The sequence below is a fragment of the Melospiza georgiana genome, chromosome 22 (assembly GCF_028018845.1).
Source record: "Melospiza georgiana isolate bMelGeo1 chromosome 22, bMelGeo1.pri, whole genome shotgun sequence".
Taxonomy (NCBI): Eukaryota; Metazoa; Chordata; class Aves; order Passeriformes; family Passerellidae; genus Melospiza; species Melospiza georgiana.
The window spans coordinates 10,249,876-10,266,215 of record NC_080451.1 but is presented as its reverse complement, the minus strand read 5'-3'; the positions used below and the strand labels follow the sequence as shown (position 1 = coordinate 10,266,215).

General features: G+C 43.8%; 1 protein-coding gene across 2 annotated transcripts in view; it reads left to right on the top strand.

Annotated features, from left to right (window-relative positions):
• UBE4B (ubiquitination factor E4B) overlaps positions 1-12,965 on the top strand; it is a 33,056-nt gene extending 20,091 nt beyond the window's left edge. For both annotated transcript variants that reach the window (XM_058039329.1, XM_058039330.1), the window contains 14 exons: positions 188-301; positions 780-978; positions 1,197-1,335; positions 3,381-3,480; positions 4,179-4,306; positions 4,660-4,758; positions 5,132-5,367; positions 6,095-6,221; positions 6,503-6,647; positions 7,722-7,856; positions 8,232-8,423; positions 10,601-10,775; positions 11,207-11,353; positions 11,677-12,965. In XM_058039329.1, coding sequence (XP_057895312.1) covers positions 188-301; positions 780-978; positions 1,197-1,335; positions 3,381-3,480; positions 4,179-4,306; positions 4,660-4,758; positions 5,132-5,367; positions 6,095-6,221; positions 6,503-6,647; positions 7,722-7,856; positions 8,232-8,423; positions 10,601-10,775; positions 11,207-11,353; positions 11,677-11,735 — 1,995 coding nt within the window. In that variant the 3' untranslated portion in view covers positions 11,736-12,965. The remainder of the gene's footprint in view (positions 1-187; positions 302-779; positions 979-1,196; positions 1,336-3,380; positions 3,481-4,178; positions 4,307-4,659; positions 4,759-5,131; positions 5,368-6,094; positions 6,222-6,502; positions 6,648-7,721; positions 7,857-8,231; positions 8,424-10,600; positions 10,776-11,206; positions 11,354-11,676) is intronic.
• Positions 12,966-16,340: the final 3,375 nt, after the last annotated feature.

Here is a 16,340-nt window from a genome sequence, read left to right as displayed (position 1 = left end):
TGTGTTAGTAGTGTGTTGCACTACTCTTGTATTTATATCTTTGGTTTAACTAATGTCATGACTAACATGCATATAAAGGTGGTGATAAGACTGTAACAGAAGTTTTACTGAATTTTGTATAACATAAAAATCCAGACAAACAGCAGGCAGGACTGTGGTGCTGAGAGGTGTTTGTTTGCAATTGCAGCAAGAGCTGTTCAAGATCCTGCACAGTGTCCTGCTGAACGGGGACACCCGGGAGGCAGCTCTCAGCTACATGGCAGCTGTGGTCAATGCCAACATGAAAAAGGCCCAAATGCAGGTAAATAAAGGGAAATGCTCTTCTTGTGATTCATCCAGCCACAAATAGCACTAGATGGCTCATGCAGTGGTGGTCTGGAATGGAGGACAAAAGAATTTTGAGTGCCTGCTACCACAGGCAAGAAGCCCTGTCTTCTTTGTTGCAATACATTTTCTATTTCTGAAATTCATATGTTTTACCTATTCTAACAGTTGATTTCCTCTCTTAGAACTGAGATATCACTTCATTAACAGGGCTTCTGTAGTACATGTTCAAAACTTTGTACTTGCCCTGCCCCATTTCTGAGGGCATCGTTCCAATGGACTGTGTTTAGCACTCTGCTTTCCCAGCTGGTGAAGTGCGGGGCTTTGTGTGGTGTCTGTAAAAGGAGCAGCACAGATATGGCTCCAGTGAAACCACAGGGGTGGGATTTTGGCATTGTACATCCCCAGGTGCTTCTCAGCTCACGTCCTCAGCCCTTTGCTTTCTCACCCCACAGACAGACGATCGTTTGGTGTCCACAGATGGCTTCATGCTCAACTTCCTCTGGGTACTGCAGCAGCTGAGTACGAAGATAAAGCTGGAAACGGTTGATCCCATGTACATATTCCATCCCAGGTGTCGAATCGAGCTTCCCACAGATGAGACAAGAGTGAAAGCAACAATGGAGGAGGTTGCAGCCTGGATTGCTGAACTTTGTTAGTACTCTTACTGAGATATGTTAAGCATTACTGGGCCTTCTGATACGGGGGTACATGGAAGTACTTGATTCCAGCAAAGAATTCCCTTTTCCTAAATCCCTTTTCTTGATGCTGTCTGCTTTTCCTCGTTTTCAAGAAAGTTGAATTTGAGGTCTCACCGTAGACAAGGCAGTTAATGTTTGAATTTGTTCTCTTGTACTGCTTTTGTTTTTCAGACAGGGACCCGTCTCTGTTTTCTGAGCCAAAGTTCCCAACGGAATGTTTCTTCCTCACCCTGCACGCCCACCACCTGTCCATCCTGCCCAGCTGCCGCCGCTACATCCGCAGGCTGCGTGCCATCAGGGAGCTCAACAGGTGGGCGCTGGGCTGGGGGTGCTGCCAGCAGGGATAGGAACCTGATAAACTGCAGGAAATTACAGTAACAACTGAGGTGAAGCTGGTGCTGGGTGCAGACCCCCTCGGCTTTCTGGTTCTCTGCTGCTTTTGGCCCTTGGGCATTTTGGGCTATTGAGGGACTGTGGTTTGAATCAGGAATTCAGATAACAGTGAGATGGAGGGTGTTGGTTACACAAGGCAGCTCAAGTTGGTGAGAAGACCATGCTATTTGAAAGATAACTCTCTTCAGAACATTTTAGGATTCGTGACACTGCTTACCACTGTTCATTATAACTAATCTGTGGTGTGGTTGGCAGGGTGTGGGCATCAGTGCCTCGGGCTCTCTGGCAGAGCTGGAGGAGTGTGTGTCAGGTTCTGGGGCTGATAACCAGGTCACTGTGCAGGTGACTTGTGATTTCAGAAACCAGACACTGTGAGTTGTGCCTGAGCTGTTTTGAACATCCCAGAAGATATTTAGCTTTTCCCCCTCAACTTCTGAGACAGGAGAATTTGTCATACTCTCAGGACAGGGGGAAAGAAGCCTTCAGCAGTGAACTCTTAATATTGTTCTCTACATGTAATTCAGCATATGGTTTACTGTTTTAAAAATGATAAATACATTATGGTGTTAACATGAAGGTACTCCTGTTTTCCATTTCTCTTGGCATAAACTCAAATACACTTTTACAGTTGCTAAACCTTGAAGAATACTCTGTTAAAATTAGAACAGATTTTGTATCATCAGTATTTTCCATTGTTTATAATTGCACTCACTGCAATTTGGTAAATGTTCCTTGGCAGTAATGCCATGAGTTCATTACAGGATTTTTGGACTGCATTTGAAATGATTTCATTTTTAAAGCATATGCAGGCCAAGAACCTGGGAAGCAGCAGAGAGCAGAGTAGGAAGAGTCAGTATATGTTAAAGTAAAAAGTATTTTCCTATAAACAGCTTGTGGATTACTTGTAAAAAGCCATATGTTGGCTTGAAAAAGGAATTGCTGCTTTTTCCTTATTTAGAATTGTTTCACAGGAGTTGCTGATGCAGCAATCCCCATCCAACGGTGTGGAGGGAAGAGCTCTTGGCTTTCCTGACAGCAGTAGGAGCTCAGGCTTCAGCCTTTTCCATGAATTGCATAGCTTCTTACAACACTGGAAACATCTTTAGATCTTGTTAGTAAAGAAATTGCACATACAAATGGGATATTTGTCTGCTGTAGGCAGACATTGATGTGGAAGAGAATTTGTGTTTAGAGAAGGGATGAAAAGGGACTGTATTCATGCAGTTCAGTGTATGAATTTTGTTCTAATCAGCTGCACTTCCTGAAAAGGATTAAGATATGTGAATACATAGAATTTTGTTTTAATGCAAATGGTGTGTGTAATGTACATTTAAGTTCTCTTTTCTGTGGAGCAGCATAAAAAAATGGGTAAGGAAGGGGAGGAATATCAACCCCCTTGGCCTTCTGGTCCTTACACCAATAGGGAGAATTGGACTGTTCACATACTGAACTCCCCTTCAAGCCTGGGTTTTCTTGGCAGTGGAGCATGAGAAGTGTGGAACAAAACTCGAAAGAAATCATTTGCAATAGTAGAAAGGGGAAAGATACACACGATATGGACCTGCAACTTTCTTGTTTCTAACAAGACTTTGTGCTGGGCACCTCTTTCTTCCTTAGCTGATTTTGTCTTCCAGTTTCCTTTTTGGTACCAGAAGATGAATGAACTCTCTGTCTCATTGATGGAACCATCTTTTCCTTGTGTTAAGGTTTAATTTTCATGGGTGTTGGAGCTAGTGTATGTGGTGCCTCTGAGTTCTGGCTGTGCAGATGTTCAGTCTGCATTTACAAAAGCAACTTATTTCTCTTGCTACGATGATAGATAATTTCTTTGAAAATGATCAGCTTTTTTTCCCCACTTCTCTGTATTTCATTGGCTTTTAGCAGATAAGTCAGTGAAATGCCTTGTGCTGGCAGCACATTTCCCCTCTCTCATGATAACCAGTTCCTGCATCTGGTTTTCAGGACTGTTGAAGATTTGAAAAACAACGAAAGTCAGTGGAAGGATTCTCCTCTGGCCACCAGGCATCGAGAGATGCTGAAACGGTGCAAGACACAGCTCAAGGTCTGTAAGTGATTCAGCTCTCAGCCAAACCCTTCTGCGGCCCGTGTGTGTTGACTTTTGTCCCCATGTTCATGTACAACTTCTCTCTTTTGTGCTTGAGAATGGTGGGTTTGAACCTCTGACCCCTGGGAGTGCTGCACTGGATGGTGGTCATTACAGAATATAACATCAGTGGTGAATCTGAGATTCAAAGTTACACCAATAAGAAAATTCTGTGTATTTTAATTGGAAAGAGACCAAGCAAAGGGACTGGGCTTTTTTCAGGAGTAGCTGTGGGTTCACAGTCCATGCACAAGTAGGAACTCTCAAGTCACTGATCTCACACAGAGTTCCTGCAAAGATGAGTAAGCCGGTTGCTCTGTTTTTTGTAGGCCTGTTCTACTTAGATCTTCCTCAAAGAAATTGGCTCGATTGTTTTGAGCTGTAGCACCAAAATGCTTTAATCACACATTTTCCCACTTGGATGCATTTGTTACTTCTTTCATTGTTTTGATAAAGTTTGTGAAAGGCACATCTGTCCCTGCAACTCTAAATTGTATTTTACTTGCTGTGTTGGGGCCCTATTTTCTTGAAATAAGAGTGTATTGTAAGAAGAGACCACTGTTTATTGACCAGAGATATATTGATTATCTTGAAGAGGCTTCCCATTCCTTTATGCTGTCTTGCCCTGGATTAATTTTTGTGTGCATGTTCTGCAGAAACTGGTGAGGTGTAAGGCTTGTGCAGATGCTGGTTTGCTGGATGAAAACTTCCTCAGGAGATGCCTGAATTTCTATGGCATGGTGATTCAGCTGATGCTTCGCATTCTTGACCCTGCCTATCCCAAGTGAGTGTCAGGTTTATCTGTGTAAGTTGGATCAAAGATATGTCAGATCCTGCTGGATTGCTCACTGAATTGAGCAGCTCTAGAATTTTGCTTACAATGTCTGCATTGTTACAGGTTGGTGACATGCATCATTGCATGGAATATTTCTGTTATTCAGAGTTTAATGTTCACTTGGGTTTGGGGGCCCCCTCAGGTATGTTTGGTACCCTTAAGTACTGACATGGAGCTCTGAAAAGTCAGGCTCTGATTCTTATAAAGGACTTCCATGGAAGGATTCCATAAGTGAGCACATGACACTTTCTGCTTAACCCTGCTGGTTTACTGTCCTGTTTGTTGTCTCTTCTGTTTTACAGCATAAAATTGCCTTTAACTCCTGAGGTTCCGAAAGTATTTGCATCATTGCCAGAGTTTTACGTGGAAGATGTTGCTGAATTTTTATTTTTTATTGTACAGTAAGTAAAGTCATCTTTGAAGGAAACTTGTACTGCCACTTGTCCCTTTAGCAGGTGGCACATGCATAAATGGAGGGGGCAAAAGTAGTTTTCTAACAATCTGCAGTTAATGTTCTGGTTGTTAATACAGCCATGAGGTTATGGCATGGCAGCATTGCTGCAGCTGTAATGCATAGATGGCTCCACAGTCCTTCTAAACTAGATTTGTCTTGGAAGAAAGTTGAAAATTTTTTGGAATTTTCTTTATGGTTTTCGGTGAGAGCTTTTGATCTTTTGATATGTTAAATCATCACTGGAATAAATTTTTTTAAAGCCATATCTTAAAAGTAGAACATGAGGGTTGGGGTTTTTAATTTAGGTTTCCTGTTTCCAGATATGCTCCTCAGGTGCTGTATGAGCCCTGTACTCAGGACATAGTGATGTTCCTCGTTGTGATGCTGTGCAACCAGAACTACATCCGAAATCCTTACTTAGTAGCCAAGCTGGTGGAAGTGATGTTCATGACAAATCCAGCTGTGCAGCCCCGCACACAGAAGTTCTTTGAAATGATTGAGAATCACCCTCTCTCCACTAAATTGTTAGTCCCCTCCTTGATGAAGTTTTACACAGGTAAGTGCTTTGTCTGTAGCTCACTGAGTGCACAATAGTGTTCTAAGCCCAAAGGTTCTGTTAGCTGTTGTAACTGTTTGAAAAAACCCAAACAAACCAAAACAAAAAACTCCCCAAACCCCCAACAGATCTTGAGTCTTGTGACGATGAGGCTGTATGCTCAGGAACTGGGGGGAAGTAGCACTAGATGGAACCCTGAGAATTCCAGTCCTGTCACAAGCTGTTGTGCACTGACAAGTCCAGCAGTGTGAATTGATGTGACAATTGCTATTCTGGTCTTTAGATTCCAAAATTAAAGCTTTTGCTTTGCTTTGCTTCTGAAGGAATATTGGGATTTTAAAACTCCTCGCTGTAGTTTTGCTAGTCCTGTAGATTTGGATGTTTCAGAAAAGTTTTTGCACCCATAACAAAAACAAGTGTTTTTGTAGAGTACCCAGAGTTTTCTTAGTGAGATTTTAGACTGTGGGATGAAGAGCAGAGTTGAATAGAGCAGAATGCTTTGGTTTCTGGGGGGTTTTCTTCCGAAATGAGGTTGGGTCTAGATTAGAAAATGGATAGTGCTGCTTCTTCTAATGGGAATTAAGATGGAGACTTCTGAACAGGAATTGAAATTCATCCCTTAATGTTTCCCTGGGTGCTTGAAGCTCATCACATTGGAGGCAGTAGGGAGAGGTGTGTTGCCAGTGAATCCTGGTGGGAAGGTTTTGGGATCTGTTTTCTTTTCCAGATGTGGAACACACCGGAGCCACTAGCGAGTTCTATGACAAGTTTACAATCCGCTACCACATCAGCACCATTTTCAAAAGCCTCTGGCAGAACATAGCTCACCATGGTACATTTATGGAAGAGTTCAAGTGAGTAAGAGGTGGTGTGAGGCAGCTTCCTGCCGTGCAGGCTGCTCAGGCAGGGCCTGAGGAGTCACTGCCATTGGGTGATGCTGCTTTCCCTTGTATTTTACATGGCAGCCCCTTCCAGTGCAACTGGAGTGTCTCTAAACTGAGCTCTGGACACCACAGTCAGCTTGGCTTGGGGAATGGGATCCTTGTTGGAATTATACAGTGCAGCAGTGCTGCTGGGCTTGCAGCTGAGCACTCCCACCTGCTCTGCTGTGATACCTGTGTTTCCATGTTTTCAGCTCTGGGAAGCAGTTTGTTCGCTACATCAACATGCTGATAAATGACACAACTTTCTTGCTGGATGAGAGTCTGGAGTCCCTCAAACGTATCCATGAAGTGCAAGAGGAGATGAAGAATAAAGAGCAATGGGACCTGCTGCCCAGGGTGAACAGAGCTGTTTTTTAAAGTGCCCTTTACTTATTTTTAATTCTTCAATACAAGACCATTAAAAAAGCTTTTTTATAAGAGGCAGCACCAAAGAGCTGCTTGTGAGGAGCAGTTCTCAATGCTTTTTCTTGCTGCCAGTATGGCCATGGTCACTGAATGACATTCTGCAAAAAACCATCATTCTGCCTAGTTATGTTGTGGCTGGCAAAGAGAGTGGTGTGAAGTAGAAATAGTATGAAGTTTCAAATTACTGTGCACTTAATTCTAAGTGGAGAAACTGAGACTTTAACCTTCCTGAAGGAAGTTTGGGAAGATGCTCGCCAGTTGAATTGACTTCAAGGAATAGAAGCTTTTACTCTGTTAATGCATTGGTCCTTGGTAGATTTGATGCAGACAGTTATAGTCCTGTACCTCAGAGCTTGGCCTGATTAAACAGTAATTGTGTGTGTTGACCCACCAATGTCAGGTATTTCTATTTTAAGGTTATTGATTTAAAAAAAGAAAAAGTACAAAAGGAAAAGCTATAAAAATCTTGTTTGTTAAACATGTTCTGGTTTGCTCTTCGGAAGCCTTTCTTCCTGTCTGTGCCTACCAGCAAGGTAAAGCCATTACTGTAGTTACAAAATGAGCTGGTATATCATCTGCAGATTGTTCCACTGGGGAGTGTTTATTATTTATAATGGTGCATAAATTAGAGGGAATTAGAGAGAGCTTCATTTGACTCCCAGATCCCAAGCTGGTTTTGAAGTATTGGCATTTGGATGGAAGGGAAGCATAACCCAGTTCTGCAGCTGTGAGGAGCAGTTAGAGGATGTAAACAAACTCAACAACCAGAGGGGCTTGTTATGCTGTTTGCATTCATTCTTTAGTGCTGCAGAATTCTGGAAAATTGATGGAGACATTAGTACTAGGTAATAAAAGTGAGCAGCTGTACCTTAGACTAAAGGATGTCCCACATCTGTATTGGAATGAGTGTGTTCCTTTTGTGCGGATGCCCTTGGCACTGTGCTGTGAGGTTTTGGGGGTGCAGGAGGCTCCATGGCCGTGTAGCACGCTGTGTTTGTGTTGCAGGATCAGCAGCAGGCCCGGCAGTCGCAGCTGGCCCAGGATGAGCGCGTGTCCCGTTCCTATCTCGCCCTGGCAACTGAAACTGTTGATATGTTCCATATCCTTACCAAGCAGGTCCAAAAGCCTTTTCTCAGACCTGTAAGTCCTGCTCAGATTTCAGCTGGTTCCCTGCTTCTCTAACATCTCTGGATAATAACCTGGGAATGTTTGGTAGCACTTAGTCTCCATTCTCCTCCCCTTTCTTCAGCTCATTAAAATCTAATTGCTGTTGATGTTATTTGATGTTGAGAGCATTACCTGAGTCACTGAGATGGTGTGATCCTTCCAGACAGAAACTGTTTGCATGACATTTTTTAATGGCAAACATACATAAAGAACAGGCACTTCCTGCAAGCCTACCAAATGAAAATTTTATTAGTTAATAATTCCTGATCTTGCTGTGTGCAACTCTAGAGATAACTTTCTTTATCAGTGCCCTCACACTGTGATCTGTGCTTTACTTCACTTTCACAGGAACTTGGACCACGACTGGCTGCTATGTTGAACTTTAACCTACAGCAACTTTGTGGCCCCAAGTGCCGTGACCTGAAAGTTGAAAACCCAGAGAAATACGGGTTTGAACCAAAGAAGCTGTTGGACCAACTGACTGACATTTATCTGCAGCTGGATTGTGCTCGCTTTGCTAAGGCAATTGCTGATGATCAGGTGAGCTCCACGAGGATGGAGGAGAAAGGCAAAAGCTCTGTGGACAAACAGGACTTTGCAGAACATTCTAGAAGCGTTTCATCTTGCTTGTGTGCTGCCAGACAGTTTGTCTTACATCCCTGCAGTTTGTTTTCTTTCAGCAGATCATCTCTGTTCATATTCTGTCTGCTCTTTGTAGATGGGTCTTCCCAGTGCTTTGCAAACCTGTAAACATACACAAATATCCATGGCACTTCACATGCATAGGAAATTTCCTGAGTGTGATGTGCTTTTTGCCTATAGCCTCGTTGTAAATTAGCAGAAATATTTTGTCCCTCTGCAAGTGGGAGAACTGAGGCAGAGTTTTGACTTCCTCCCCTTTCCTCATCAAAAGGCAGAGCTGAGACCAGGTTCCTCCCTCAACAAATGAAAGTTCATTCACTAGTTAACAGTTTCCAAATTGTATTCCCTCTGAAAACACTTTATTAAATGGCTCTGTAATAAACTGACAAAGCACAGCATGTATGAGACAATTAACAGCACCTTTGAACTCATGGTAATACTGGGAGCAAGATAAGCTACTGCAGCTCTGTGTCCTTGTAAAGTTGTCAAACTACTGAGTCACTTCTGCCCATGCCCACGTCTTATAATACAAACTTTTCAAAGTATAGAGGGCAAGAAATGTTCTTGAGACAGCAGCTACTCGAGATTCTAGAGGAAGCTGGCTTACAGCATGTGAAGCTGTTTGCATGTCTGTGAAGCAGCAGTATTGGGGTAGCTCAAGATTGTTTTTCTGTAGTTATTGAAGTTCTGATCATTCCAGAAAATACCAGTAACACATCTGAAACAGACTTTGTGTTTGCATGTGTATAATGAATATTTTTATGCTGTTCAGTGTATATGAGACTGTTTTCCATCATGCATCCATGCCAGCCACAGCAAATGCACAGACTGATGTAGGGATTCAAAAGAAAGAAGCCTGCGGGTGTGAGAACTGGAAAAAAGCTTAATTAACAAAGTGGCCCTTCATCAAAAAGGAGTGGGGGGAGTGACCAGTCTCTTGGAAACTGTCAGTGACAGGAAAGAAACACCAAGGAAATGTGCGGTTGGTTAATGGCTACTGGTATTGGGAGAGAAAACAAAACAAACAAAAAGTTGCTTGATCATGGTGGGATCTCTCTAAAGCATTTTCAGAGATGTGCCATTTGCAAATCCCAGCACGCAGGAGAGGGAATCTGCAAACATTTATGGAGCCTGGGCACGTTGCCATCACTCTGTTCCCTCTGAGCACGAGGAAGGCGTTTGGGTGGGCGCTGTGTGTCCTGCCTGCTGAGTGGCACTGCTTGCTGCAGGCTGCTGCAGATGAAAGCAGTGGGGCTGTGTTAAATGCTTTAAAAATCCCAAGGGAAATAGAAGTCTGTGAGACTCAGTGTGTTTTGTTCTGTCATATAATTCAACCTTGCACTGGAAAGTGCATAACACTTTGTATTAAAAGGATTATGTCAAAACATGACATTGTAAACTTGAAAGAAAATGGTGTGTCTCTGTAGAACACAGGCAGCTACAAAAGTCCTTCTCTAACTTTCTTTTTCACGTGAAAGTAATGCTTGCTTCAGTTGCATTTGGTCTCTCTGGATAGTCCTGCTGCACTGGGTGGCAGATTTCCAGCATTCACTCTCTCTGAGCTCTCTTACTATTTTTGCAACATCGTGGGGTCGGTTTTTTGTTAGTTCTTGTTTGGATTAGGAGAAAGAATCACTCCTTTCCCAGTACTGCCTTGCATTTTATCACAGAAGGTAAGAAGTTCATTTTATGCTGTATTTTCAGCCATGACTTGTGAGAACAAGAATACAGACAGGAGAATGGCAAGACAGATGTTTTGTCTCAAAACAGTTCTAATAGTTATAGTCAGCCTCTCTGAACATCTTCCTCATTTTCTTTAGGTGATGTTGCCCTTTTCTTTTTGGTCCTTAATAGTTCTACTGTGGTGATGACTGGTAAAAAGAATTGTAAGTCTACCCCAATGTTGACATTTTGGTGCTAGATGAATGCTACATACATTTGCTTTGATGTAAGGTTGAGGTTTCATTGATCCTTTCTTCTGCCATTTAAAAAATGCATTAAATGTCTTTACTATTTTTATGGCATGTAAGGACACTACGACTCAGCAAAGTTGTCTTTTTATGCTTTGCCTGTAGAGGTCCTACAGTAAAGAGCTCTTTGAGGAGGTTATCTCCAAGATGAGGAAGGCTGGCATCAAGTCTACCATAGCAATAGAGAAATTCAAACTGCTGGCAGAGAAAGTGGAGGAAATTGTTGCCAAGAACGCCCGTGCAGAGATTGATTACAGCGATGCTCCGGATGAATTCAGAGGCAAGTGGAGTCCTCTGAACTCTGCCTGTCTTGGATAGAGGGATTTTGTTTGTTGCATTGATTCCATATGTTAATAGAAACTATATATTGTTTATGAAGCCTTGCATCTGTCTGTATTTCAATGATGTAGGTAAGTAAATACAGAACTAAGAGTTTTTTAGATTTCCCTGGGATTGTACTGTCCAGTCCTTGCCATGCTTTGCTAACATGTACTTGAAAAGAGCACCCCCCCAGCTGAAAATAGGGTGACAGTAGGGAAAGCTTAGGTCAGAAAGGGGAAAGTGCTGTGAAGATTTATGTCCATTTAACCATTTTCTATAACTTAGCAGTGTCCTGGGGACCCCGAGCACTGGTTTTGCACTGTGGGTTGATGGGCAGATAACGTTTGTAGCTGTTTGCTCACTTTGATGAGGAGACCCTTGTGCCCTCAGATCCCCTGATGGACACTCTGATGACCGACCCCGTGAGGCTGCCCTCGGGAACCATCATGGACAGGTCAATCATCCTGAGGCACCTGCTCAACTCCTCCACCGACCCCTTCAACCGTCAGACGCTGACGGAGAACATGCTGGAACCAGGTACAGGGGGCAGCTGGCCCTGCGTGGGGCTGGGCAGCCACCTGTGGGCAGGTCTGCACTTTGATAGCACACTGCTGAGCCTGCAGCAGGGCTAACAAACAGTTCTTTCATGTCAGCTTGCACAGAAAAGTTCATTCCCTCTGCCTTCCCTTTTTCTGAGGGGAAATAACCCTCACACCCTTGCTTTCTTAACTGCTGGGCTGAAAAACATTATGGTGTAGAAATGGGAAATGGCTATTGGTCATGAGGGACTTTCTTACAATGCTATTACCAAGTAATTTAATCATTCTTTTTCCTCTTTTCTTTTTTTTTTACCTTACTAGTGCCAGAACTTAAAGAGCAAATCCAAGCCTGGATGAGAGACAAGCAGAATGACCATTGAAATTCCCTTGCAGTGCACGCCACCACCAGTGGGCAGAGCAGGGTGTGGGCTGTCCTGGCAGGAGTGCAGCAGACACACCTGGAGCTGTTGATGGATTGGCACGCCCACAGCACTGATTCATAGTGACCACAGGAGCATGTGGATGAGGAGAAAAGCAGCTTCATTCTTGTACATATATTTAAATGATAACGATGGTCAATAACATGGAGGACAAGCTAGGAAGTTACTTATGTTACAAAACTGTCCTCCAATATGTCACATTTTGGAGTTTTTACAGCTGAATTATTTTAGCAAAGACGAATGGATCAGGGCAGCATCCCTTCAACCTTGTTTTTTACCGCCAGATATCCATTAATTTGATTGTGGTTAGAACCTTGGACATTTTGCTGCTAAAGTAACTTTTTTCTCTTTCTCTTCCTTTCTTTCTGTTCCACCCATGAACCTGCACTGCTGTTTTTTTCTTCTGTAATGCAAAAAAATACAAACCCTGTGAAAATCAAAATCATTCCCCTGCCCTTAAAAGAACATATTTTGTGCGATAACTGTGCCTGCAACAAAGTGTTCATCTTGGGATCGTATTTTTATATTACACATATTTGCCTATTTGGTTTTTAATTGGTGTTAGACACAAGGATAATTTCAAAAAAGCGAAGACTTCACACGTGGATTTTAATTTCCTTTCCTTGAGATGTCCCTTTCCTTTATGTTGATCAAGATGCTCTGGTACTTGTGAAAAGCCTTGAGATAGAAATATGTTAAAACAGCTGCCATGAATGAGATGCTTGGGAATACCAGGATTTCAGTGACTTTAAAAAAAATAAAATACATTCTTTCAATGCTGCAGATCAATGCTAACTGACAGTTCTGAGCCATTGGAGCTTGTCCGCAGAGAGCAGATACTTTTATCCTTGGAGGCTGCAGTTTGGGGCAGGGGTCATTTTTTATGTTGCTTACCAATTTGTATCCATGGCTTGGCCTTACCAAAGCAGAAAGGGTGCAGGAAATGTAGAATTACGTTTTTAAAAAAAAAAAAAAGTCACAAACATTTTTATATTACTGCCCCCTGCATATGATACTTGAATTTCCTTTTTAAAAAGGATTTGAAACCACAGTGTTTTAAAATTAAGTTGGAAAAAAAAAGGTTGTTTTTCTTTTTTTTTTTTTCGCCATGTCTTCTGTTCAATTCCTGACTCTCTTGAACTACAATAAATGATACACACTCGCACAGAATGTTTCCTTGGCCCTTCTTGTGTCAGTGAAAATATAAAAATTACAAATGATTGGGTGTCTTTGTTCAGGTTTGCTGACAGTCATTTAGGATCTGTAGATAACTTTGTCAATTATGTGGAAAATTTCTGTGCACACAGATATCAGTAATCCTTTAAACTCAAGAATGTTCCCAGGCAGGTGCCACTGAGCACCTATTCATAGCTCTGTGACAGCTGGTGACAGCTCCAAGGGGAATTTTGGTGAGATTGTACAGAATCCAGCATTGACCTTTCAGGTGTGCAAATAACTCTAAATTACAAAATGGGAAGGTACAGTCGTGGCTGTATTTTTTGTTTGTTTGTGGGTTTTTAGTGGTGCTTCCTCTTAGAGCATGAGCTTCTATTTCTTCTCTGCAAGGATGGGAGAAGATTGCAAAGCTATTGCCTCTATTGATAGGTGATAAAATGAAGATTTTATAGTTTTGCGTTTTGCCAGGAGGAAATAGAAATATTTACGTTTGGTGTGGGATGTTTTAATCAACACAATGCCCTTCAGAATCCGAATTTATGTTTATTCTGCCATTGTGTCAGACTGACCTGAGGAATATAAATAGCAAAGTGCATTACTGAAATGTTTTGTCTAATTATGGCATACATCTATCATTTGAAAACATGTCAATGCAGATATTGCACAAGACACACAGGCTTGACATAAGTGGCCAAAACAATTTTATCTGGGCAACAAGTATCACGTGTTTCAAAGGTGTGAGCTCAGACAAGTGTTCTCCCAAATTCTGCATTTGTGAGCAGAATAATGAAATGTATTTTAATACAAGCTGTTGCAGTGCCATTCTATTGTGTCTGGCCACAAAAGTGAATCAAACCCCTGTCTTTCAGTGGGTAGAGGACATTTGAGTGACTGAAAAGCAAAGCTGAAGCTGGATTAAAAATCAGTTTCCCACAAAAGCATATGGGTTGTGTGACAATTCTCAGTTTAGTTAATTAAATGCTACCTGCAGGTTTTGGTGATTTCCCTTCCCCTCACTAATGTCATTTACCTTTTTCAATCCAATTGTAACCTCACTGCAATAGAGTTTATAAACTGTCAGTGGAGGGATTTACATTTGACATGGAATGGTTTACCCCAGCAATGGCTAACTCATGCTGCTGTTACAAAGTGAGCTTTCCTTGGAATTTATCGAGAATCACTGCTCCCTCCTTGTCCTCCAGCTCTACACCAGAGACCAGAGAAGTTCCTGGGGCAAGCGCCGATGCTGTAGCAACGCAATTCAGGACAATTGATTCTATTGTATCACAATTTATACTTATGTAATGGCCCAATTTACATCTCTGTCAGCTCTGCCCTGCTGAGCTGTGAATAGCAGGATGGCAGTGAGGAGCGCTGCAGCAGCAGTGTCACCGTGTGCCCTGTGCCCTGCCTTGAGACCAGGATGGCAGCGAGGAGCACTGCAGCAGCAGTGTCACCGTGTGCCCCTGTGCCCTGCCTCAGTCCCTGGAGTCATTTCCTCTGCACCAATAAATGCAAGAAATGGCTGCATTCATGCCCTGTTTTCCATCTTGGCATGCTCTGGCTGTTTGCAGCCCATTGTTTCAGGGCTCTGTGACCAAGGCAAGCGTTCAGGCTCTGGGTGAGCACTCCCCAGACTCGGGCATCGGGCTGGGGCAGGAGCTGCTGTTCCCAGGGACACTGCACAAACTGTGCTCGAGTCAAATTAATCACAGTGTCTATTGCCGTGGGGGTTACAGCACGCACACGGTGTCTGGGCAGCTTGCAGGAGATTTTGAAACTGGTTTGAGGGTTTTTTTGAGGTGTTCTTGCCCTTTTATTTTCAGAGAATGGCTGACCTAATTCTCCATAGATCTAGGTAGGAGTTAGCACAGTTACCCCACCCTAAAACCACCATTAAATTATCTGTCCCATCAATAGGAAGTACTCCAAGTTCAAATAATGGTATTTTCTAGGACACAGGAAAGCCACCTACTTTTGATTTGTTGTTTCTGTGGCAATATTTCCCTAAGCCTCCTGTTCAGCCATGTATTGTTGGGCTTCTGCATCTGTTGCCATAACTGCAGATGAGACTGGCGAGGGGATTCAGTCACTTTTCACCAAAGTAAAAAATAACTTTTGCCAAAGATCTGATCCTTAAGGGGAACAGAAGGGACAGAGCTGAGGTTAACATAGCTAATAGCCAGGAGGCTGTGAACAGAAATAAACCTTGTTCTGAAACTAGAATTCTCAGGTCCTGAATGTTCTCCTGAACATCTTAAATCCAATTTGTATATGATGGTGTATGAAACATATGTAATTAAGGCATTTTATGTAAAGTGATTTCCTTTAAGGTGCTTATAAGCTTAAACATGAGCCAGTTTCTAACAGCAGGAATTCCCAAATTACTAATGATAAGGAGGAACTTAAAGCTGAACTATTGCCACAAAATAACATTTTCCTACGAGAATATGCATGAAATTATTAAAAGCATGAGAGTTAATACAGCATCATTGACTAAATTTAATCATTTGCCTAAAAATACATTATGAGGTCTAAAAATATGACTCGGGCTGCTCAAGAAACGTTTTGAAGGGAGGGAGGGAGGGAGGATTACTAATCCCTCCCCTCTGAGCATCGCCCTTAGGCCCAGTTTAGGATGCAAATCCCACTGAATCACAGCGAGTCGGGAGCTGGGGAATTCGCTACCTCAGACCGCGTTCCCACAGCGAGATTTTATCCCGTTTTCCCGCACACCCGCGGTGTCCCAGCCGGTTTTATCCCGTTTTCCCGCACAGCCGGCGGTGTCCCAGCCGGTTTTATCCCGTTTTCCCGCACAGCCGGCGGTGTCCCAGCCGGTTTTATCCCGTTTTCCCCGCACACCCGCGGTGTCCTAGCCGGTTTTATCCCGTTTTCCCGCACAGCCGGCGGTGTCCCAGCCGATTTTATCCCGTTTTCCCGCACAGCCGGCGGTGTCCCAGCCGGTTTTATCTCTCTTGCCCACACAGCGCGCAGACCCCGCGCTCCGGGCCCACCGCCCCTCACGGCCCGCGGCGCGCACGGACACAGCGCGGCGGGCGGTGCTGCGGCCCCGCTCCCGATAGGCTCCGAGGGCGCAGACGTGATTTGCATCGCGGGTTCTGATTGGCTGGAGCGGGCGAGGGGCCGCCTCCCCGCGCCCCCGCTGCGCGGCGGAGGGCTCGGTTCGGAGGGCGGTGCCGCTGCGGCCGGGCACCGACAGGCGGCGCTGGGGGCTGTGATTGACAGGGCGGGGGCGGGCACTCGCGGGCTCTGCGGAGCGCCATTGGCGGGCTGTGCCGAGGGGGCGGGGCGGCGCGCGGTGATTGGCGGAGCGGGGCGCTCCCCCCGAGCTCCGGGCGCTCCCCCCCC